The 21,015-nt window shown below is 42.5% G+C and overlaps 1 protein-coding gene across 4 annotated transcripts in view; it reads right to left on the minus strand.

Moving 5' to 3' along the window:
- PLCB1 (phospholipase C beta 1) overlaps positions 1-21,015 on the minus strand; it is a 698,632-nt gene that overhangs the window by 84,399 nt on the left and 593,218 nt on the right. For 3 of the 4 annotated variants that reach the window (XM_075925686.2, XM_075925693.2, XM_075925689.2), the window contains 4 exons: positions 19,150-19,226; positions 18,618-18,707; positions 13,884-13,941; positions 9,751-9,837 (listed from right to left, as the gene is read on the minus strand). In XM_075925686.2, coding sequence (XP_075781801.1) covers positions 9,751-9,837; positions 13,884-13,941; positions 18,618-18,707; positions 19,150-19,226 — 312 coding nt within the window. Of the gene's footprint in view, positions 1-5,720; positions 6,732-9,750; positions 9,838-13,883; positions 13,942-18,617; positions 18,708-19,149; positions 19,227-21,015 lie in introns of those variants that run through there. The other variant, XM_075925692.2, reaches the window with a different exon arrangement.

Genomic DNA, 21,015 nt, shown 5'->3' on the forward strand with positions numbered 1-21,015 from the left:
AAATCTAACTTTTCAACTATATGAAATATACTCTGCACCATGCACGGCTCTTAATCTCAGACGTGTAGTGAGGAGTGAGTCAACTGAAATAAGAAGAGTTGCTCCTGTTTTACTTTGGTGAAAAATGAAAACAAAGTTTGGTCTCTCATTCCCCTTCAGCTCCATTTTTCACAGCTCTCAAAAATTAGATTTCCTCTGGCACTTTGGCAAAGGACACCAATTAACATGAAATACATGTCTGGAAAAATGTCTTCTGCTGAAGAAAAAAACCTATTTTTCTGAATATTTCCATTCTCTAGTTTTCATTAAAATAAATTACTTATATTCTTTCTACAAGGGGTCTATGACATCATTATTAAAAATACATGTAGTTGCAAATCCCATTACAAAAGTAGAAGCACTCGAAATTTGATGTAGGAGTTTGGGCTGTTTGATTTGAAAGCTAGAATTCCCAAATGGCACTTGAAAAGAGATTTAATTAGCATACTGAATATCACTTCTGATTGTTACATGTCTCGTTTGTGACCTGTTATCCTTCTTTACAAGTGTAATGTATATTGGGCTGGAAAAATAAACAGTTATTGAAGGAGGAGATCTGTATGAATAAAAACACATAAGAAAACTCCCGTTTTCACTTTTATGCTTGTCAAGGCCTCTCTGGGGTTTTTTTGTGATTGAGGTTTAAGACTACAGGTAAGATTCTGATCCCCCACTGGTGGCTACTTGGAGTTACTCCACTGAAGTCCATGGAATTTTACTTGAGCAAAACAGATAAGAGATCAAGACCAGGCTACTAAACTACCACAACACATAGTAATCAGACAGATATAGGCTTTTTCAGGCTTGATACACCCCGGAAATGCTATACTTTGGAAATGAAAAAAAAAATAGACATTCCAAGTTTAGGGAAAGAATGACGTGCATCTAGAGAAAGCCTAAGAATTTCATCCAAATGGAACACAAAACTCCATACAAACCTCAGAGCTGAGATATTTAAAGCTGCCTAGAGGATTTGGATGCCCATCAATTAGGGTTTGATCCTGTGAGTGGCTGCAAGCATCTGTAGAGTATCTAAGCACATGCTTCGCTTTAAAATATGTGAGTCATCCCAATGAAATCAATGGGACTATCTATGTGCTTAAGTTAAGCATGTGCTTAAGCACCTTGCCAGATTGAGACAAGAGTGTTCAGCACCTGGCAGGATCAAGCCCTGTGGTGACTTTGAGACCCTCAGCCCAGGGAAATTTCTTTTTGTAAAAAATATTCTTTTAAAAGTTTTGTAGTTTATTGAGACTGAACAATGGCATGAATGTCTCTGTGCTATTGGCTACGTAAGAAGGCACAGAGAATGTTAACTAGCAGGATTCTGATGAATGTACAAGCCTAGAAAAATGAAGTTGTGTGATGGAAAAAAAAAACTAGTACATCATTTTGAACCGGACAGTCCAGTATTTGAGCTTTCTGTTCGGGAAACAAATTGAGAAAATATAAATGAGAAAATATAAATGTCTGATATTTTCTAAATAAGATGTAATGTAGATTGTGATGTAATGTCAAGTGTGTCTTGTATTTCTGTTGAAACCATCTGGCAACCCTACTTCTGCGTACAGGCATTGCTATAACTCATGTAGCTTAAAAGCTGCAGGTTCTTAAAAGCTGTACATTTTCTTTTTAAAATCTAGAGGGATTAAAACTGTATCCACTGCACAGAAAAGACTATGTGCATCAGGGAGTGGAGGAAAGAGAGAGGAACTGAGATGGGGAATACTTTAAGAAGGCCACTTCCTACATGCCAATATGAATCATGGGTATCTAAGGTCTTTGTGAAGAGCTGCAAAGTGACATCTTTTTGGAAAAGCTCTAACATTTTTGCATGATCCCATGCAGTAGAACTTGAATGGGTCTTGAATGGGTCTAACGCTAGCGTGTCCTCAAAGGAGGTATGGCTTTTTACCAGGAAACTAAGTGGAGAAAAGGAGGAATGGTCTTCTTGCATAGTGACCTGAAAAGATATGGGAATAGCTATCAAACATGTGGAAATTGCTTTTTTCCAATGGAAATGATTTAAAGTAGCAAGTCTGGCTTCTGAGAAATGGTAAAGACAAATCTAAAGTAATTTCAAAATTTCTGTGAATCATATGCGCTGTACATTGACCTGTCTCAAAAACTGAGAGAACCCCCTGCTGGCCTTGTTTTTATGAACAGCCCCAATTTAATTTTTTCACATTATTTGCAGGAGTAAAATGAATGATTTGAAACAAAAACCACAAACAGGGAATTATACAACCAAGTTGGGGTCTACAAGAAAGATATTTTAAGATCTTCTGTCCCTTCTGGATCATTCTCCCTTAATTGTGCTTTCAAATAATTGAAATGAACTTCTGCACATGGCAGGAGAAGAAGTCATCCATTGTTTTTGCAAAGCATTGTTTCATCAGAATGAAGACACTGGAGTTACAGGAGGGGGATTATTTCAGAGTTGGGGTGAGTCATTGCTTTGCTTCTTGAAAAGGTGTCATTTTAAGTCCCCATAAATTTTTCAGGCACAGACCTGGTATACATTATTGATTAGGGATAGCAATGTGTACACACACTGTGTACAATTAATAATGCATAACAAACGGTGAGATAATAAGCTTGTGTTTTTAAATTATTTAGCATACATCAGATTCTTACACAAACCTCTATTTATACACCATTTTAAATGAAAAGTACATTGGCTTCGAGGATAGCTTTTTGAGGGGAAAATCATAAATGTCATGAGTCAAAGCCATGCAAAGCAATTCAGCAAGATAGACTAGAGCATCTCTTATGAGAAGAAATTCTTGCACTCCACTCTGCATTGATTAGGCCTCAGTTAGAGTATTGTCTCCAGTTCTGGGCACCACATTTCAAGAAAGATGTGGAGAAACTGGAGAAGGTCCAGAGAAGGGCAACAAAAATGATGAAAGGTCTAGAAAACATGACCTATGAGGGAAGACTGAAAGCATTGGGATTGTTTAGTTTAGAAAAGAGAAGACTAAGAGAGGACATGATAGCAGTTTTCAAGTACCTAAAAGGGTGTAACAAGGAGGAGAGAGAAAAATTGTTCTCCTTGACTTGTGATGATCGAACAAGAAGCAATGGGCTTAAATTACAGCAAGGGAAGTTTGGGTTGGACATTAGGAAAAATTTCCTGTCAGGACAGTTAAACACAGGAATAAATTGCCCAGGGAGGACGTGGAATCTCCATCATTGGAGATATTTAAGAGCAGGTTAGATAAACATCTATGAAGGATGATCTAGATTGTGCTTGGTCCTTCTGTGAGAGCAGGGCACTGGACTTGATGACCTCTCAGGTCCCTTCCAGTTCTAGTTTTCTATGATTTTATGATGCTCTCTCCTCTGATTTTTTCAAACTGATCTGAGGACCCATGGACACAGCTGCCTTGCATCCTCCTTTCACTGCTACCTCTTCCTTCCATCAGGCCCTACCACTGAAGTCAATGGAAAAATTCCAGTCAAATTCAGTGGGAGCTGGATTAGGCTCTGCCATTGGATTTCCTCCAGCAGCATGGCATAAGCAATGCCTACAATGGTGGTGATAATGGCAGCTGGTCATAGAACTCATTGGCCATATGAAAGAGCTTTATCTGGCTTTTCTAAAGGGAATCATGCTGTGCAGAGTTAGCTAGTTGCTCTCAGACTCAACCTCTCCTCCCCTTCATGTCTGAATTATGGTGTCTCATGAGAAAATACTGCTTAGCTGCCTTTCTTCACTATAGGGCTTTTCTATACACCCTACAGCTATCCATGTACCTGCTAATTAAAAGGGATATAGAACTCATGGTTTGCATTGTTCAATTCCTTTGTTGAGGCAAGAGCTCTGAATGAAAAAGGCCTCACCACAGACCTTCTGGGTAGCCTTGAGCAAGTCGCTCACTGTCACTGTACTTCAGGTTCTTCCAATTGTAAATAATGACAAAAGCTGCCTATTTAAGTGAGGCCGAATGAGTTACTGTGCGTCATGTTAATGCTTGCTTTGAGGTCTTTGAATGGAGGCACTAAAGAAGTGAAACGTGTTATTTATAGTCAGGTGCTCTACTGGGTTGAACTAAAAGATACAAAGGGCACTAGGTCTGATTCTGACCCTATGAATATCCATAACAAACTCTCATTCACTCCAGTGACAGGAGGGGCAGGGTCCATTTACTGGAACAATCAGTGTCCATGAAAAATAATTCATTCCTTGCCACATCTCACATGAATGGATTTTTGCAATCACCGTGCAATGATGGGGGAGGAAGAGGGTGGAAATGCACTTACTGTAGGTTTAAGTGGATGTACGGGTTAAGCAAGGAAAAGACCCTGAGATGCAATGGCCACACTATCCTCAGGTGCCTCAGTTGTACTTAGAGAGCACAGTGCCACAGGTGCGCCGCAGTGAGCATCCCAGCTCACACTTTCCCCTGGATACTGCATTCCAGGTATCCCGTAGGTGTGTTCCTACAGTAGCCGTAGATGATTTGCGGTAGCACTCAGAAGGTGCATTGCCCCCCAGAGCTTTTGCCATAAGCATAATGGTAAATGGATGCCCCCCGATATCCCCTCCCTGTTACTCTGGGTGGCCCTACCTGCACCTCCTGCCCCTGCAGGAGTAACACTGAAAGGCAAAATGGAATCTGGGACTTCTGGAGCTTAGAAGCCAGCTGGCTTTCAGCTAAGGCAGTAGAGGACACTCATTCTGTCTCTAAGTGGTCTCAGTGCCACTATATGGACAGTACAGCTACATCTATACCAGTGGTCCCCAGCATGGTGCCAGCGGGTGCGTGGCTATGGGGGGCGCTAGCCCCAGGAGCGCGGCTATGGGGAGCGTCGACCCCGGGATTGCGGTGAATTGGCATCCCTGCCCCCGGGCATGCAGCTATGGGAGGGGGGGGCAGCTTTGGGCGCGTGGCTATGGGGGGGTGCTGGCCCTGGGCGCATGGCTCTGCAGGACGCTGGCCCCAGACTTGCTGCAAATGGTCACGCGGCGCATAGGGTTGCTGGCCCCAGGCACATGGCTCATGGGGGTGTGGTGTATGCGCGGCCCCGCCCCCGGGTGCGCGAGAGTCCCCGCCCTCTGGCGCCCGGCAGGCGAATGGCCACGCCCCCTGGTACCCAGCAGGCGACCACTGATCTATACTTTAGCCTTCTTGTGGAAAAGCATATGCAAATAAAGCACGGCTTGGAATATGCTGTGCTTCATATGCATAAGTAATGAGCAGTCGTTTTTGCGCAAGAGGATTTTGCGCAAAAACGGCTGCTCATTACTTGTGCAAATGAAGCACGGAAATATTCCGTGCCACACTTCATTTGCATATTCTTTTCCGCAGGAAGGCTACAGCATAGACATAGGTGACACCACACCCAGCAGGTGTGTGGTTTACATACTTCCCCTTAGCAGAGATCTCATCACAAGCTTCAGAGACTTCCCAGTTGAAATCCCAGATGAGTCCCACTTGTATTGCCATTGGTGGAACCGAACTTGGGACTTCTTGAGCTTAGTGCATGAGCCTCTACAGCGTTGTCAGCTAAGGCTGTAGCACACACTCAATCTCTCTCCCTGTAGTGGTCTCAGTGCCATTACATGGGACAGTGCAGCACACTCTGCAGGTGTGTGGGTTACACAGGCACCAGGCACCTATGACAGTAGCCCTCAAGAATTTACAAGAGAGGCAATGGAAGGCGAAGAAGAGGAAGTAGACAAAAGCTTATTGTAAATTAATGAAATAAGGAGAGAAGACAAGGATGGGGAGAAAAAATGAGGAGATAGTGACTAGGAAGTGAACAAATAGAAAGTAAAAAGGACAACAAGTGGAGGAGATAGGGAAAAAGGAACACAAAGAAATAATGGGACTGATAGGACATGGTCCTGTCAGGGAAAAGAGAGTGGAAACAACGATCATATTTAAGCCCTTATTTGTTAAAACCAGTCCACTTTGTTAGGCTGTCAACCTGCTTCCAGTGGTCATTATCTGATGCTCAAGAGAGAGGTATAAATTAGAAACCTTGATGTATTCCAATTACTACATGGCTTTTAATGTATGCACCCATAGGAGTTGCCTTTGAACGAGTTTTCTCTGATGTGCAGTCTCTAACACAACACACAAGGTAGAGGGCAATTAAGGAAGGGTAGGCCAGGGTAAGACATAATCATTTAATCTTTGAATTAACAAGGTGACTGTTGTCCTTTTCCTGTAGGTTCTCTACCACATTGCTGGACATATTTGCTATGTCCTCATATACACACATCATAGAAACACATCCATGAAATTATTGAATTCCAGGCTCTGCTAGACCAGAGATGAATTTGTGATCAGAAGGAGCATCTTGTACAGGTACCATGTGGAATTCTGGTTCCATTGAAGCAAAACTCCCACTGACTTCAAGGAGAAAACAGTATTCGGAGGGACTGCTCACATCCCTTTCAGCTGACGGCATCATTTCAGGAATCAAGCACGAGTAGATGGGAAGTTCAAGTTCTTTTTATTGTAAGCCAAGCAGTTGAAAAACTACAAAGGTGTCCTGTGTCTAGACCTTATCTGGGGGGAGGGGAAAATCTGCACCGATTTATACTTCGTGTAATTCTTCCGACTTCAGTGGAGTGTTTAAAGATGTGCATCAGTGGTGAATTTAGTCCCCTAGTCTAGAAAAATTATCTTTTCAAACCCCAAAGGCCTTCACCTGGGGCATATCTTTCTGCAGGATTTCTGCATTAAAACAAAAAGATATAAAATCCCAGCCATTCAGGGCAAAGTTCCCTCAGGTTTTCTAGAGAACTTACAGTACAGGAAATTACAAACTTACACTCCAAACCGTATTAAACGACCGAGCCCTGCTGCAAACATAATGGCAAAGATTGAGATCGTCTTTTTCTCTATGGCTCAGCTCTGCATGTAAAGTGATAATAAAGGTTTTGTGAGTCACTGTGAAGTAACCAAGTGAAGGTGATGAATGGCTGAAAGGGTGTCCCTAGTGGCATTATTGGCAGGCGCACTCAAATCTAAACATATTAGACTATTTGTTTGGAGACTGATCCTGCATTGCTTATGTGCCCCATAAACTCCCATTGACTTACATTAGCATTAATTTTGGTGGGAGCTTTGGTTACGCACATAATGCATGTCTAGGTACTCAAATAGCTACATCTGGAAAGGCTACAGAGTGCCTCTGACCTTTCCAAATATCTACAACTGGGGAAACTTTTGATATACTACATAATCATGCCCTGCTCATAAGGGAGCTTGGCTTTGAATACAAAGGAAAAAAATAAAACTCTTTATACTCTGAAGGGTATTTAGCACTGAATTCTTGGGCCCTAGAAAAAGCAAAGCCCTGAAATCATTTGCATGATATGGTAAGGGGTAGGTTTCAGATCGCTTGGTGTACTACACAGCACCACACTAAGCAGGTCTCACAGCAAGGCCATGACAGGGGAGGTTAAAGGCATTGCCAATTGGTCATTACAGAGAGAGTCCAGTTGAAGTCCATATAAAAGCAGACTTGCCTCGTGTCCTGCCCTGAAGCTGTGGATGTGAATGTGTGTGGGAGGATTCTAACCCTGTGAAGCCTGCGCATGATCCCTCTCTCTCTGCATGCAACTCATTCACTCGCCATAAGGAGTGAGTCCAGAGTTCAGATCTTCCACTGCTTAACTAAAAAGTACAGAAGCACTCTTGAAATTTAAAGAAGGAAAGACGTTAATTAAGAGTTTGTATAAACAAGCTTATCAAGTGCAAACCCTTATTTCATAGAGGGATAAGGGATCTTTTGGAAAAAGCTTTATTTTCCACAAGATCAGTGTCTAGACTGGTGCTTTTTTCGAGCAAAGCTCCATGCCGAAAAAAAGCGGCAGCCATTTTTATGCTAATGAAGCGGGGGCGATTTAAATCCCCGCTTCATTAGCAATTGCGATACGTCTAATTTACATCCCTTTTACGAAAAAGGGATGTAGTCTAGACATAGCCTGAGAGTTTTTGTGGCACCTTAGAGACTAATATATATATATATATATATATATATATATATGTATAGTATCATGAGCTTTCATAGACTTTCAGCTTTCAGCTCATCTGAAGAAGTGGGCTGTGCCCACACAAGCTTATGATAATATAATATATTATATATATTTCTGTTAGTCTAAGGTGCCACAGGACTACTAGTTTAAAAAAAATAAGTTAGCTCCATTTCTAAAAAGCTGATGATTCAACACAAAAAGGAAGACTTTTGAATGTTTAAAGACGAGGATATATTCTGATCCCTGGTATCATGGCATTAAAACTGACTGTTATTAATTATAATTTTTGTTTTTATAAAGCTGAATTTTAAAATCAAAGTAGAAAATTACACAATCAAAAATATGTCATTTTTAGACATGCATTACATTTATCATTTATCGCCCATTAGATGTTAAAATATTTACCTGATTTATTCTTTTGATATTTCATGCAAATAGCAGGCCAGCACTGATTAACTATTGTCAACATTAAAATTCCTTATTACTGACAATTTAATTCTAATAGAGGCATCAAAACATTAGTGTGGAAGACAGACAAGAAAATAAAATTGAAGCCTATAACATGCTGGATCTAATTCAGGAAACATGAAAGCTGAGATGACCACACGAGGGATGTTAAATAGCAGTTAAGAAGCTAATCGAGTAGTCAATGAAATTTTCAGTGCGGCTCTGCTTTTTAAATGTAGTAAGAGCTTGGCGAAAGCCAGGTCTGATTCTCTCACTGAACCTCTGCCTCCCGTGCCCCCCGCTGAGACGGTGCTCGGGGGAGCCAGCTTTTAAGCTTCCCTCAGTAATGGTTCCTGCTCCCCCCCCCTTGCTGCCTCTGTAACAGAGGCAGCAAGGCAGGGCAAAGTGACTAGTGAAGTAGTGACTGGATTAACCAATAAGCCTAGTTTTATCGGGTAGTTGACTAGTCGCTTACATCCCTAGACCGCGATGATCCATTAAAAATTAGACCAGGAAGAGCTCTCTGTTGAATGACACCATCTCCATGTACAACAGCCTGTTGATATAATTAGGACTTCCTGAAACAAATCTTATAACATTTTGGGCACCTGAACTGAAGTCAATGTACTCCCATTGGCTTCATCAGGAAAAGGTCCAGAACACAATCTCTAAAAGAAAGTGCACGAGTGTGTGTGTGAGAGAGATGTCAGAATGATACATGCTCTTAGCTGACATGAAAGAGAATAAAAAAGATTCTGTGCATAAGATCCAGTGTAGAAAATTCAGCAAATATATCATGTTCAACACCAGTATTTTGAAATATTTCATTTTTTCTCCATAAATAGAAAACAAATCTATTGTCATCATCCTTTTTTTGCAGGCTGTCATTACTATTAAGAATATTTTGAGCTAAGCATGCTAAAAAGATATCTCCTTTTTTATGCAAACTGTGTTTTGTTTTTGTACTGCTAAAGAACATTACAGTAAAGAGCACACTCTGCTGGTCAGAAACACCCTTTACAACAGATGCCTTTTAGAAATACTCGGCAATGACTAAAAGGCTAATCTAATGATGGGGGGCTGAAATGATTACTCACTAGCAGGTTGTGATCTGACTTTTTTCATAATCTCAAATACCAGGGAACTCATCAATGATATTCTTAATATGTGGGGGGTTCTATCGTACTTCTCAAGTGTCAGATTAACTGGTGCATTTGCAGAAAATAGTTTTTAAAAGCACTATGTCAGTGCTCAAAACAGTTTACCTTGGGCTTTTCATCCAGTATTTGCTGACGAATCTCCTTGTGTTTTTCCACAAGTTTCTCCTGTCTTTTACTCTGAGCATCTTCTAGCTGTAAGAAAACAGCAAAAAATTCTGTTTCACCCAATACACAAACCTGCTTTTTCCAATTAAAAATATTACAATTCTCGAATGAAAACTGAAAGCCTTTTTAATTTAGCTGTAATCCCTTTTTGACATGCACCAATAACTTCTGTTGTTGGCAGTAGTTCTTCTGTGGCTGCATATGCCACATACTTCATAGGTGAGACAAGGTGGGTGAAGTAATTGGATGAACTTCTGTTGATGAGAAAGAAGTTTGTCTCTCAATATCCTGGGGCTGACCAGGCTACAATACTGCATATAAACTTCACAGCAGGCATTCAGAACCAGAGTGTGCTAAATAGCCTTGACAATGCAATGTTCCTAAAATAATATATTGTGTTGTGAATTTTGAACCCTATCCTATAAGGAGCCTTGTATGGCTAATTCCTGCACCCAGAAAAAACACTGTGAAAGACTGGAGCCTTGAATAAAGAAACACGTTCAAATATTTTTGGCTACAGAACAAAACTTGGATCTACATTCAGCAAAACTCTTAAACATTAACTTGACCTCAACGGAAATTAAGCACATGCTTAAAGTTAAGCACACTCTTCAGTGCTTTCCTGTATTAGAGCCTCTGTGAGCCAAAATGACCCAGCCATTTTTAAATAGCTCTGCATTGAAGACCTAAAGAAATTAATGGGAGTTTATTTTCAACATTTTTATTATTTGAAAACAAGCTTTTTTGATCCACATTTCACAAAGCAAAATTTGGTGTTCAGTACAACATAAAACAGTTTAAACCACAAAAAAGCTGGCATTTTCTCATGAAATTCCATGAACCACAAATGTTTTATTTTGCAGAGCTCTGCTCAGAATGCGTATGTATTTCAGCAGTTCCACACACTTAAACAGAATAAGGCATATGCTGTAGTTAAATGTTCCTTGGTTCACAGAGTTTTTAAAGCTGTCATTACATTCTTCAGACAGCAAACCAATTTACAATAATGTTTCTACAAAACATGAAGGCAAGAGGCTGTATATGGTTTCCATGAATAAAAACTGTGCAAAGATCAAAATGAAATCTAGACTCAGATAAGAAAAATAACTGAATTCCTCTTGGTCATTGATTGTTTAAAAAAAATCTAATTTTATAAACAGTAGTTTACAAATAATTGGTAGGGTGGTTGCAGAAAAAGTTGAAATTATATAACGTTTATTTAAATCTTTAGAAAAACTGGTCACTTATCTGCACAATAACTCATTAGTCAGGATATTTTATATACCTCTACATGCCACTGTAGGGGCTACATCTACACTGGGCACAAATTCCGGAAAAGCTATGCAAAAGAGGTAAGTAGGAATAAGAGATCCTCCGGAAAAGGGCTTTGTTCCGGAGGATCGCGCCAGTCTAGACGCTTTTTTTCCGGCTTTTCCCCAAGCCGGAAAAAAAGCGGCGGACATGTTTATTTAAATCCACGGGGGATATTTAAATCCCCCGCGGATTTCCCTATCCTGACTTACCTCTTTTGCATAGCTTTTCTGGAATTTGTGCCCAGTGTAGATGTAGCCTAGGTGTATCTACACCCAACACATTTAAGTCAGAGATTTTTGCCAGCAGTCCCATCAGGAGTGGCCTGAGGCCGGCTGCGGCTGTGGCAGCTAGCGCCTCCACGGCCCTCAATGGCGTGATGTAATCATCGGGCACCCCGGGCGCCCCGTTGAAGGCAGTGCCCTAGGCGACCGCCAAGTCTGCCTATACTCACAGGCAGCCCCCGAGTCTCATTAGTTCATGCCTAGTGGCACTTTGTCATGCCTCATAGTATCGCTATTTAGAAGAATCAGGAAGTAGTGGGAATAAAAGCTTTTCCCCCTGTGCTGATAAAAAGCTTCTATTGCTCCCAGATCCAAGAGACTATATATCTTACATGAATACAGCATGGTGAGAAAGATCCCTGAAAACAAATGGGAAGGTAAAAAGGGGAAGGGAGTGAATTGGCTGAGAAGAGATTTCTTTCCATACATTGTAAAGAAAAGGTAGACAGTAGACAGTTTCCAAATGGGTGGTCGAAACTGTTTATGCCGTGTTCAACATGTGATGCCAATATGACTGTTTGGAAGCTGAAGTCTGTAGAGAAAGGCATGCTGTGGACGAAACTGACAGGCAATATCTACAAGGCTTAGATCTTTGTCTCTATTGTCCTTGTCATCTGAAACATTTCCTCTTCATCCCTGTGGTATAGACACTGAGACTATGTCTAAACTACAGGCTTCTTTCAGAAGAACCTTCTTCCGAAATAAAGCATTCCCATACAAAAGTGCATTGAAAAAGTGATCTGCTTTTTCAAAAGATAGCGTCCATACTGAATGGACGCTATCTCGCATTTCAGCTGTGATTACTATGGACGGAGTGGCCACCAGGGCACCTGTGCATTTTCCTCTTTCCTCTTCTTTCAAAAGAACTCCCTCTTCCCCGTCCACACACGCCTTTTTCCGAAAGAGCTCTTTCAAAAAAAGGCTTCTTCCTCATAGAAAGAGGATTACAAGTGCTGGAAAAAGCCCTCTTTTCTTTTGATTTACTTTTGGAAGAACACGACTGCAGTGCGGCTGTTTTTCTGACAAAACTCTGTAGTGTAGACATACCCCAAGAGAGCAAAGAGTCACCCAGGAATCTTTACAGGCACATCCTGAACATCAGGGAAAAGAGTTTAGTGCTTCCAAGGGCAATTTTTCTCTTGCATTTCAAACTTTCCTTGGGTTGCTGGAGGCCCGTGATTAACAAGAATACCTCACAGGTTGTTGTCATTGAACACAAAGTCATATCAGCTGTCCTGATGGATATTTAGAGAGATGTCTGGGCAGCGAGGACTTTTGAGCGCCATTTTGAGAGATGTGTAGTGCAGCCTAGCAGACTTGAAGTTCAGAACTGTGTGAGGAGGCCAAAGGAGAAGAAGATGGTCTATGTGTTTCACCCGAAACTAGCTTTGGAGTTAGGTCAGCTGGTGGGACACTCCTTGTGGAGGAAATCTCTGCTCTCCCATAGTAGGGATCAGACTTTGAAGAGGAACACAATGCTATTTCAAGAAGATAAACCTTAAGTCAGAAGTCTCTCTGTTCCTTGGCCCTCATGGGGAATGGGGTATAGATATGGCATTTGTTTCTCACATTTGTCCCTCACCTAAACAAATTAGACAGTGTTAGTGCCTGCCAGTGGTGGAGATGGGGAACCAGCACACAGCACATTTCTGTCCAGCAAAACCCCCTTATGAGGGAGTGGAGAGAGAAGGACCCGGCATCACACCGGTTAAAGAAAGCCTTTGGGCTAGCCCTGCCCTACATGGCCTGCAGCAAATGCCAGGCCTGGAAGGAGGAGAAAAGGAAGGTGACTGACTCAATTTGGGGCTGACTAGCAAGTCAGGCAGGAACCAAGTTCAGTAGTCCAAGGGTATGAACCAGAGCCTGTCTGCTTAGCAGCTAGGGGAGCAAGTAAACCTCCACCCTACCTCCTTGGGAAAAGGGGGGAACCTACTGAGAAGCCCCAGCTAAGGGGAATCTGAACTATTGGGGCCACATACCAAATTTAAGGACTGGACTAGGCAGCGGTTCAGAGTTCCTGAGACATAAACACCGGTAGCAGGAGGCCAGCGCCCTCTCCCCTTTTCACTGGCTTACTCCATGACCTAGCCACTACGTGACACAGCCACCAGAGACCTGACCACACCCTTCCACTAAACCTAACTGAAGTATAACTACACTATATGAACTACAACTATGTACAAAATCTCTAAATTGGCTAACCAGAATGGTTTAAATATAGGATAGTGAGCAGGAACTGAGGGGAAAGTTGTGGCTATGCCCCTTGTGCGCCCTTGGCTCTGTGCATGGGAGAGCAAGGGCATGTGCACCCCCCAGGGGCACTGCTTGCAAAAATCTCTGCCTTGAGTGCATTGGCTGCACATACTCCTACAGCAGGACGTATAGGCTCATGTTCACTCCAAGGATCATTTCCATTTGAACTGTAATCTATAAAAACTGAACTTTTACAAACAATAGACATACAACAGACCGACGTACCCTCTTTATGTACTGCACCACTTCCTGGATATACGATCGAATCATTTCCGTCTTCTCTCTGGGAGCAAGGGATTGACAAGTTATTGCAGTAGACAGAATTACATCAGTATATTTGTCCATGCAGATACATCAATGCTAATGTGACAGACTCTGCCTCGAAGAGACAGTTCCGTCTGGCCATCCATTTGCATTTCTAAAATGTCTAATACGGTAGAATCGGGGTGTCAGAGATGCATCTTCAGATATGTCCAGATACGTGACTTTCTGCAATAGAAGTATTATCTCTTTCTTGCCTTTTAAGCCCTGGGAATGTCAGAGCTCTCATTCAATCCTTCTGCAGGAGAGTATCGCTTTGGCTGTGGCTTCTGTGTGGCAGCAGTGTTCTTTTAAATGTGAAAATGGAATAGCGAAGAGCACACACAGGGCATCACCTGGTACACACTGTCCGGCATATTATATTTAATGCAGCACTCCAATATCAGTGAGCACATACCGTGGCTGAAATCTGGTCTCACTGAAGCCAAAGACAAAACTCACTGACTTCACTAGGGTCAGGATTTCACCCCATAGCTTTACTAAATCAGCCATGGAGCTCTGGATTCAATTGAAACATCTGAATTTTAAAGGTGCCTCTGACTATTTTATGCACATGTTGGATAGGGGCTAACTTCACAATGCCATGCAGCCAGGCAGGCCAAATGAGTTCATACAGAGTTTCCCTGCTAGTGTGGTAGTTTAGCTGGTGATGTGCTGCAGTATTTTAGAGGTGGGGCATGGCTGCTTGTCTTTTGCTTTTGAACTGCCTGGTCTTAGGCCTTGTCTACACTACGATACACAACTTCAGCTACATGAATAACATAGTTGAAGTCAAGTATCAGAGGGGTAGCCGTGTTAGTCTGAATCTGCAAAAGCGACGAGGAGTCCTGTGGCACCTTATAGACTAACTGAAGTGTAGGAGCATAAGCATAGTTGAAGTCGACATACTTAGAGGTCTGCTTACTCTGGAGCCTTCGCTATGGTAAGTCGACAAGTCAGGCTCTCCCATCAATTCCACTTGCTCTACTCATTTTGGTAGCATATTGGAGTCAACGGGAGAGTGTTCGGTGGTTGATTTATAACATCTATGCAAGACACAATAAATCAACCCCCGCTGGATTGATTGGTGCCTGTCAATCTAGCCTGTAGTGACGATATATTCTTATTCAACTCCTCAACAATCAGCTGCTATTCTGACTTGAAGCAATTGCTTGTTTTCTTTTCAACTACTTCTAGTAGAACCGAAGCAGGAACACCTCAGCAGTTTCAGCTGCAGTGATTTTTAGACAGATTTTTTTTTCAGAACTGCCTGGCCAGAGTTGGCACACACTGCCATAGACAAGTGCAACAAAGCCAGGGTAGAACAGATACATTAGAATTCCAAAGCTACTAATGCACCTTTGAAAACTTCACCCGGGTCAATATAGGCTCTGATTCCATACCATGAAAGTTAACAGGAACTTTGCCATTGACTTCAATAAGCATTGTATCACACCCACAGTGAACATGCAGCTCATTAGGGATGATGGCATCTAGTTATTTGATTGCATTATGTAAGATTGTTGTTATTGTTTATGAAGTTTGCAGAGAATGAAGCCAACTGCCCTCAAACGATGAGTTAGTTGCAACAGTTCAATAGAAATCAAGGTGCACTTAAGAGATTAAACAGAACTATTGAAATATTGCCACTAATACATAAAGAACTATAATGAGTCGCTTACAAGCAGCTACGCAAACCTTAAAGATGGGGGAAATTAAGGACAATAGAAAAATGAATGCCTGCAAAGTTCGGCATAATATATTCATCTGTGTGCATTTAATTTCCCACATTTCTGAGAGAGAATGCTCAAACACACTTGGCAAAGGTAGTCTTGATGGGATCTACTGGGTTTGCACACAAGTCCTGACACCTCTTTTAGTGGGGCGGGGCAAACTGTGTCTACTTCTTGGGGCTGGCTAGAAACATGGGGAGTTTCCTGCTGCTTTTGCTGCCTCCACTGGATTTTGCTATGCAAAGAGTTTGTGAGAGCCTCCTCAGAGATGTTTACCTGCCTACTTTTGAACACCTAAGTTGGTATTTCAATAGCCTCTCTACTGGCAAATCATTTCACATTGTAATTCATTTTACTGATAAAACCTGTTCCATAACGCCTGATTTTTTTCCAATTTCCATGCCATTAAGCCAACTTTAATCATCTTAAATAATTCTTCCTCTTTATACTATCACTTATTTCTATTTTGTCATCTTCTCTTTAGGCTGCTTATTTTATTACATTTCTCCAGTCTCTGCTCTCAGATCATGCACTGGCGTCCTTTTATCTTTCCTGTCTATCAATACAAAGATGTATTTCTTTCACCTACAACTCGAAGCGAAGCTCCAACCCATGCACAGTGGTAATGCTATATTAAACACTGTGCAACCCGGCCTTTGTGCAAAAGCTTGTGTGTTGGTGCGGAGTGGTTTTTTTAAGTTTGTTGTTTTGACTTTTTAAATTCTTTTGCTGTTTTTTTTTTAAATTGCTTTTAGATAATACAAATCATCAGGATCCTGGGCAAAGGCAGGCAGGACAAGCACTGGAGTTCAGAGTCAATATCAGAGTCAACAATCAATCCTGTGATCCATCTAAGAGGCAGAGCTGGAGACAAGATGGAGGACAGGCTGAGGGTCAATACTGCATATTAGGAGGCATGTGGGAGTTCCAGGATTCATGTAGGAGTCAAGGCCCAAATCAGAGCAGAAGTCAATACCAGGAGTTCAGTAGCCAGCTAATAACAGACCCTGTTACCTAGACATTTTCTGAGACCACCCCTTAGCTTTATATAGAGCAATGAACAAATCAAGTACCATAAAGTGCCTTCTCTCAAGCCCCTTGCGGTAGGATTCCCTGTGGTTGGTGTTTGCAGCAGCTCATGGGTAGGAGTATGCAAGCTAGATAAAGCTGGTACTGGGAGGTAGTACAGAGATGTTTGCTACCTTGTAACTCTGCAGGCTTGGGTTTGGGAAGGACAGGGCCTTGCACAAAGATTGATCAATGCCAACTAATAATAAATACAGTGGTGAACTCTAAAATGTTCCATTCTCTCTTTGAGTTATTTTCCCAAATGAATTGAGGAAAACGAACAAAGCCTATTTGTTGCACATTAGCAAAGGATACGACCCACTTCTGTGCTTATTTGTGAGCCAGTAATGAAATCAATATTTTGCCACCTTTTTCCAGGGACTGCACCCACAAAACACAATTCTCACTTCCACTGTTGAAAAATCAGAAGTAACTCCACACAGGCGAATGCTAGCATGAAAGAGGGACCAGTAGCACAGAATCTGAGGTGACATTACAAACCTAGCACAAACCCTCCATCATTCTAATGCTGTGGTTGGTTTCATTCAGAAATGAGATTATAAATGGTAAAGTTAACAAGAAAGGAAATTCCTACCCCACCAGCTCTGTTAAGATGAAACGAAAGCTGCAGGAAATGTCAGTAGTTTCTGTGCAGGCTATCGTTCAATAACATTACAATTCTGTTAAACATATGAAAAGCTTGGATTCCCAAGGAATGCGCTGTAAAGGGCTCCCCCCTCTTGTGAGTGCCACTCTTGGCCGAGGGTGCGCCTTGTAATCTCTCTGCTCAGCTGTCTGCGGAAGAGGGAGTATCCAGTATGTGGCTTCTTCTTATCCCCTTGTTGTGGCTGCTGGAGGTTAGGGAGAGGGGACCCAGGCCTGCCCTCTCCTCTGGGTCCTGGCCCAGGAACTCTGTAAGTGGCAGTGGCTGGCTATGAGTCTCCACTATCTGCTACTTCCTTGCTCCCTGGGTCACTTCCCCAGGATGCTGCTGGGTCCAGCCATCTCAGGGTTCTGAGGCTAGGCTTTCCACACACCCGGTCCAGGGTGCTATAAAATCTTATACTAGCTTGTGGCTAGTCTTCAGCCACTGGACCTGGGTCTCATCCAGGCCTAATGTTCAGCTTGCACTCGGAACTATCCACAGTGCTGCTGTCCTCCCAGTCAGTCCATAGATCTGTCTGAGTCAAGCTCTTGTGAGAAACTGCCAGAGCTTCTTTTATAGCAGCCTGCTGGGCCATGATTGGCTGTAGCAGAGGCAGCCACTCTATCTTGCTTGGAGGACCTCTCTTCTGCTCCTCTCACTGGGGCAGGGTGTGGCAAGGCCTCCAGCCTTTAGCAGGGCATCAGGGCTTAGTCCACCCTGTCACATGCAGGTAAAGTTGCGTTTCTCAAACAAGACACTCAAACTACTTTAACCCTTCCACATTCCTTTTTCTGCATGTTGAAAAGAGCCCACAGAACACTAGTTTTATAGTGTGGTTCAAGGGTCTCTCAAATTCAGAGGAAATTTCATGAACACTCCCGCACATGAGTAACTTTACAAGGTTGAATTGAAGCCAATGGGCTTATTCACCCACATGCGGAAGTGTTTGTGAAACCAGGGCCTAAGTGTGCCATTCTTTGACCACACTGACCTTGGGTCTTTTCATGAAGATGCTCTCATTTGCTCTAATTCAGCTGGCACAGTGCTACATGTGCAGAAGGAGTTTGGATTTCTTCAAGAGGAGGTGGCACTGTTCCTTTGGTGACCCCTTACTGCCTGCATGCTGATTACCTAATTGAAGCTTTTCTTTTGATGTCATATGGACCAAATGGCCTTGAACATACTAAAGTCTAATAACATTTTTACACTCACTCGTCCATTTGATTTTTATCCTTGGTTTTAGCTTCTGTAATCTTCTCCTGCCTCTTCTTGTCCATTTTCTTCTTTAACTCCTTCTTTTCTCTATAGGAAAGAGAGATAAAGATAAGCCTACACACACACACACACACACACACACACGCACGCACACACGCACACACGCACGCACGCTGTCTGCAGGCTCACTGATGGGGAGGGAAGGGGCAGGTAAACCGGGGCCTGGTGATTCAGCGGCAGCTGCTGCTGCCACTACTGTGGCAGCTGGAGAACTGGGCCCTTTAAATCACCATGAGAATGCCGCTCCAAGTGGAGTGTGGAGGGCTGGCTGCTCTGCCCCCACCCCTTTCACCTGAGGCTCCACCCCTACCAGGGCACAGAGCTGGGACCTTCCCCCCACATTGCTCAGAGCCCCCGTGGAAGCTGTTGGCCCGGTTGGCTCTCTGTGTGTGGGTATATACACACATATATATTTTAACCAGAAATTAGATGCTGAAAATGATTTAGTTATATGAGAATAGCACCTTACTTTTCACACGTCTCTTTTAGCTTCTTTAACTGGCTGCTCTGACATTCTTCTGCCACATCTGTCAACTTCTGAATGAGCTGGAAAAAACCAAACATGAAGCATTTTCCATTTTGTCATCATAAATAATCCCAGACTGCTTCAAAAATGAAGTGTGGTGAACACGTGCAAATATCTTATCGTATCATCACCAGGATATCTATGTGATTAACAGCTAGCAGCAGTTTGATCAATGAAGCATGGATTGCCATTTTGAGAAGTGTGGATTTACACATAAAAATCTCATTAGCTTCCAAGTATTATCCTACTTATGAACTCAAAGAACTGTGGTCATTGATCAACTACACTTGCATCCCCCTGCTCATATCTATTTCAGTTTCTCTTCAAGTGTGGTGTGCAGTACCCAGGTTCAGATTTTGGGGTGTCCAGGTAGCAGTAATAGATTAATGCATATTCGTTAAAAGGGACTCTTTGCTGATACCTAGGAAACATGACTTTCAGGTTATAGCACAGGTTTGAGAGTCAGAAGATCTGAGTCCTGGCTCTACGAGAGATTTGCTCTATGACGGAGGGCAAATTTAAACCCAAAGTCTGATCCCTCTAAAGTCAGAAACAAAATCTCTATTGACTTCAGTAGGAGCAAGACTGGTCCCTTAAAAAATAAATCTCTTGCGTGCCTCAGTTTTTTCATCTGTAAAACTGGGAATAACATTTCCCTACATCATATGAGTACTGAAACTAACAGATCATAAAAGGATCGTTGATATATTTCACTTGAAGATCACTATAATTCAGTCAATCAGATCCATGTTTAGAACTATGAACCAGAGACTGTACAGTAAAATGCAGTTAGCAAAACCCAATTTTACTTTTGTTTTTTGAAAGAACAAAATTGAGTGTGAACTCTCTTTAGAATGACAGAATAAGTAGTTACCTAAGTGTATGAGAATAAGTACATACCTAAGAAAGAATTCTCATTTGTCTGTGAAGCAAATTTTTGTTAGAGCAAATAGAGCTCACAGGAAACTGTCAGTTACGTTTCTTATTGAAAAAGTAGTTATGACATTTCATAACTGCACAATTCAGAAAATGTAACCAAGCTTGGGGAACAGTCATTCTCAGTTTTGAAATGTAAATGTAAGCAGGGAAATGAGTTTATATACAATAAGAAGACCCACAAAATAATTATGAGGCATGTTGAAATGAGTGTAATTAAGTAACTGTGGGTACGTCTACACTACAGCGCTAATTCGAACTAACTTAGTTCGAATTAGTTAATTCGAACTAAGCTAATTCGAACTAATGCGTCTAGAACTAAAAACTAGTTCGAATTAGCGTTTTGCTAATTCGAACTAGCAAGTCCACATTAAGTGGACCCTGAACAGGATTTAGGATGGCCGGAAGCAGTGCCGGCAGGGCATCAGAGGAGGACTTAGAGCGTGGAGATGCTGTCTCAGGCTAGCTGATGCGCTTAAAGGGTCCCGACCCCCACCCTGGACAGACAGTTCTCAGGGGTGCCCCGCTTGCAAAGCAGTCCTGGCTTGGATTGCCCGGACTACCCACACTGGGCACATCACAGCACTCGGCCATCAGCCCGGCTGCACTTGCCGCAGGCTGCCATCTGGGGAGAGGGGGCAATCGGGGGGCTGCAGGAGAGCTTCCACCCCCAGAAGCCCGCAGAGTCAGCCCAGTCCTCCCCATCGGGGGCTCGTACCCCATTCCTCCCTCACCTCCTTCCACTTACCCTTCCCTAGCCCCCCTTCTTATTGATGTACAAAATAAACATAACGTTTCTTCCAACATTGACTCTGTCTTTATTGAACAAAACTGGGGGAGACTGGGAAAAGGAGGTGGGAGAGGGGAAGAGAA

This window comes from Pelodiscus sinensis, chromosome 3, assembly GCF_052426305.1.
Source record: "Pelodiscus sinensis isolate ZL-2025 chromosome 3, ASM5242630v1, whole genome shotgun sequence".
NCBI classification, from domain to species: Eukaryota; Metazoa; Chordata; order Testudines; family Trionychidae; genus Pelodiscus; species Pelodiscus sinensis.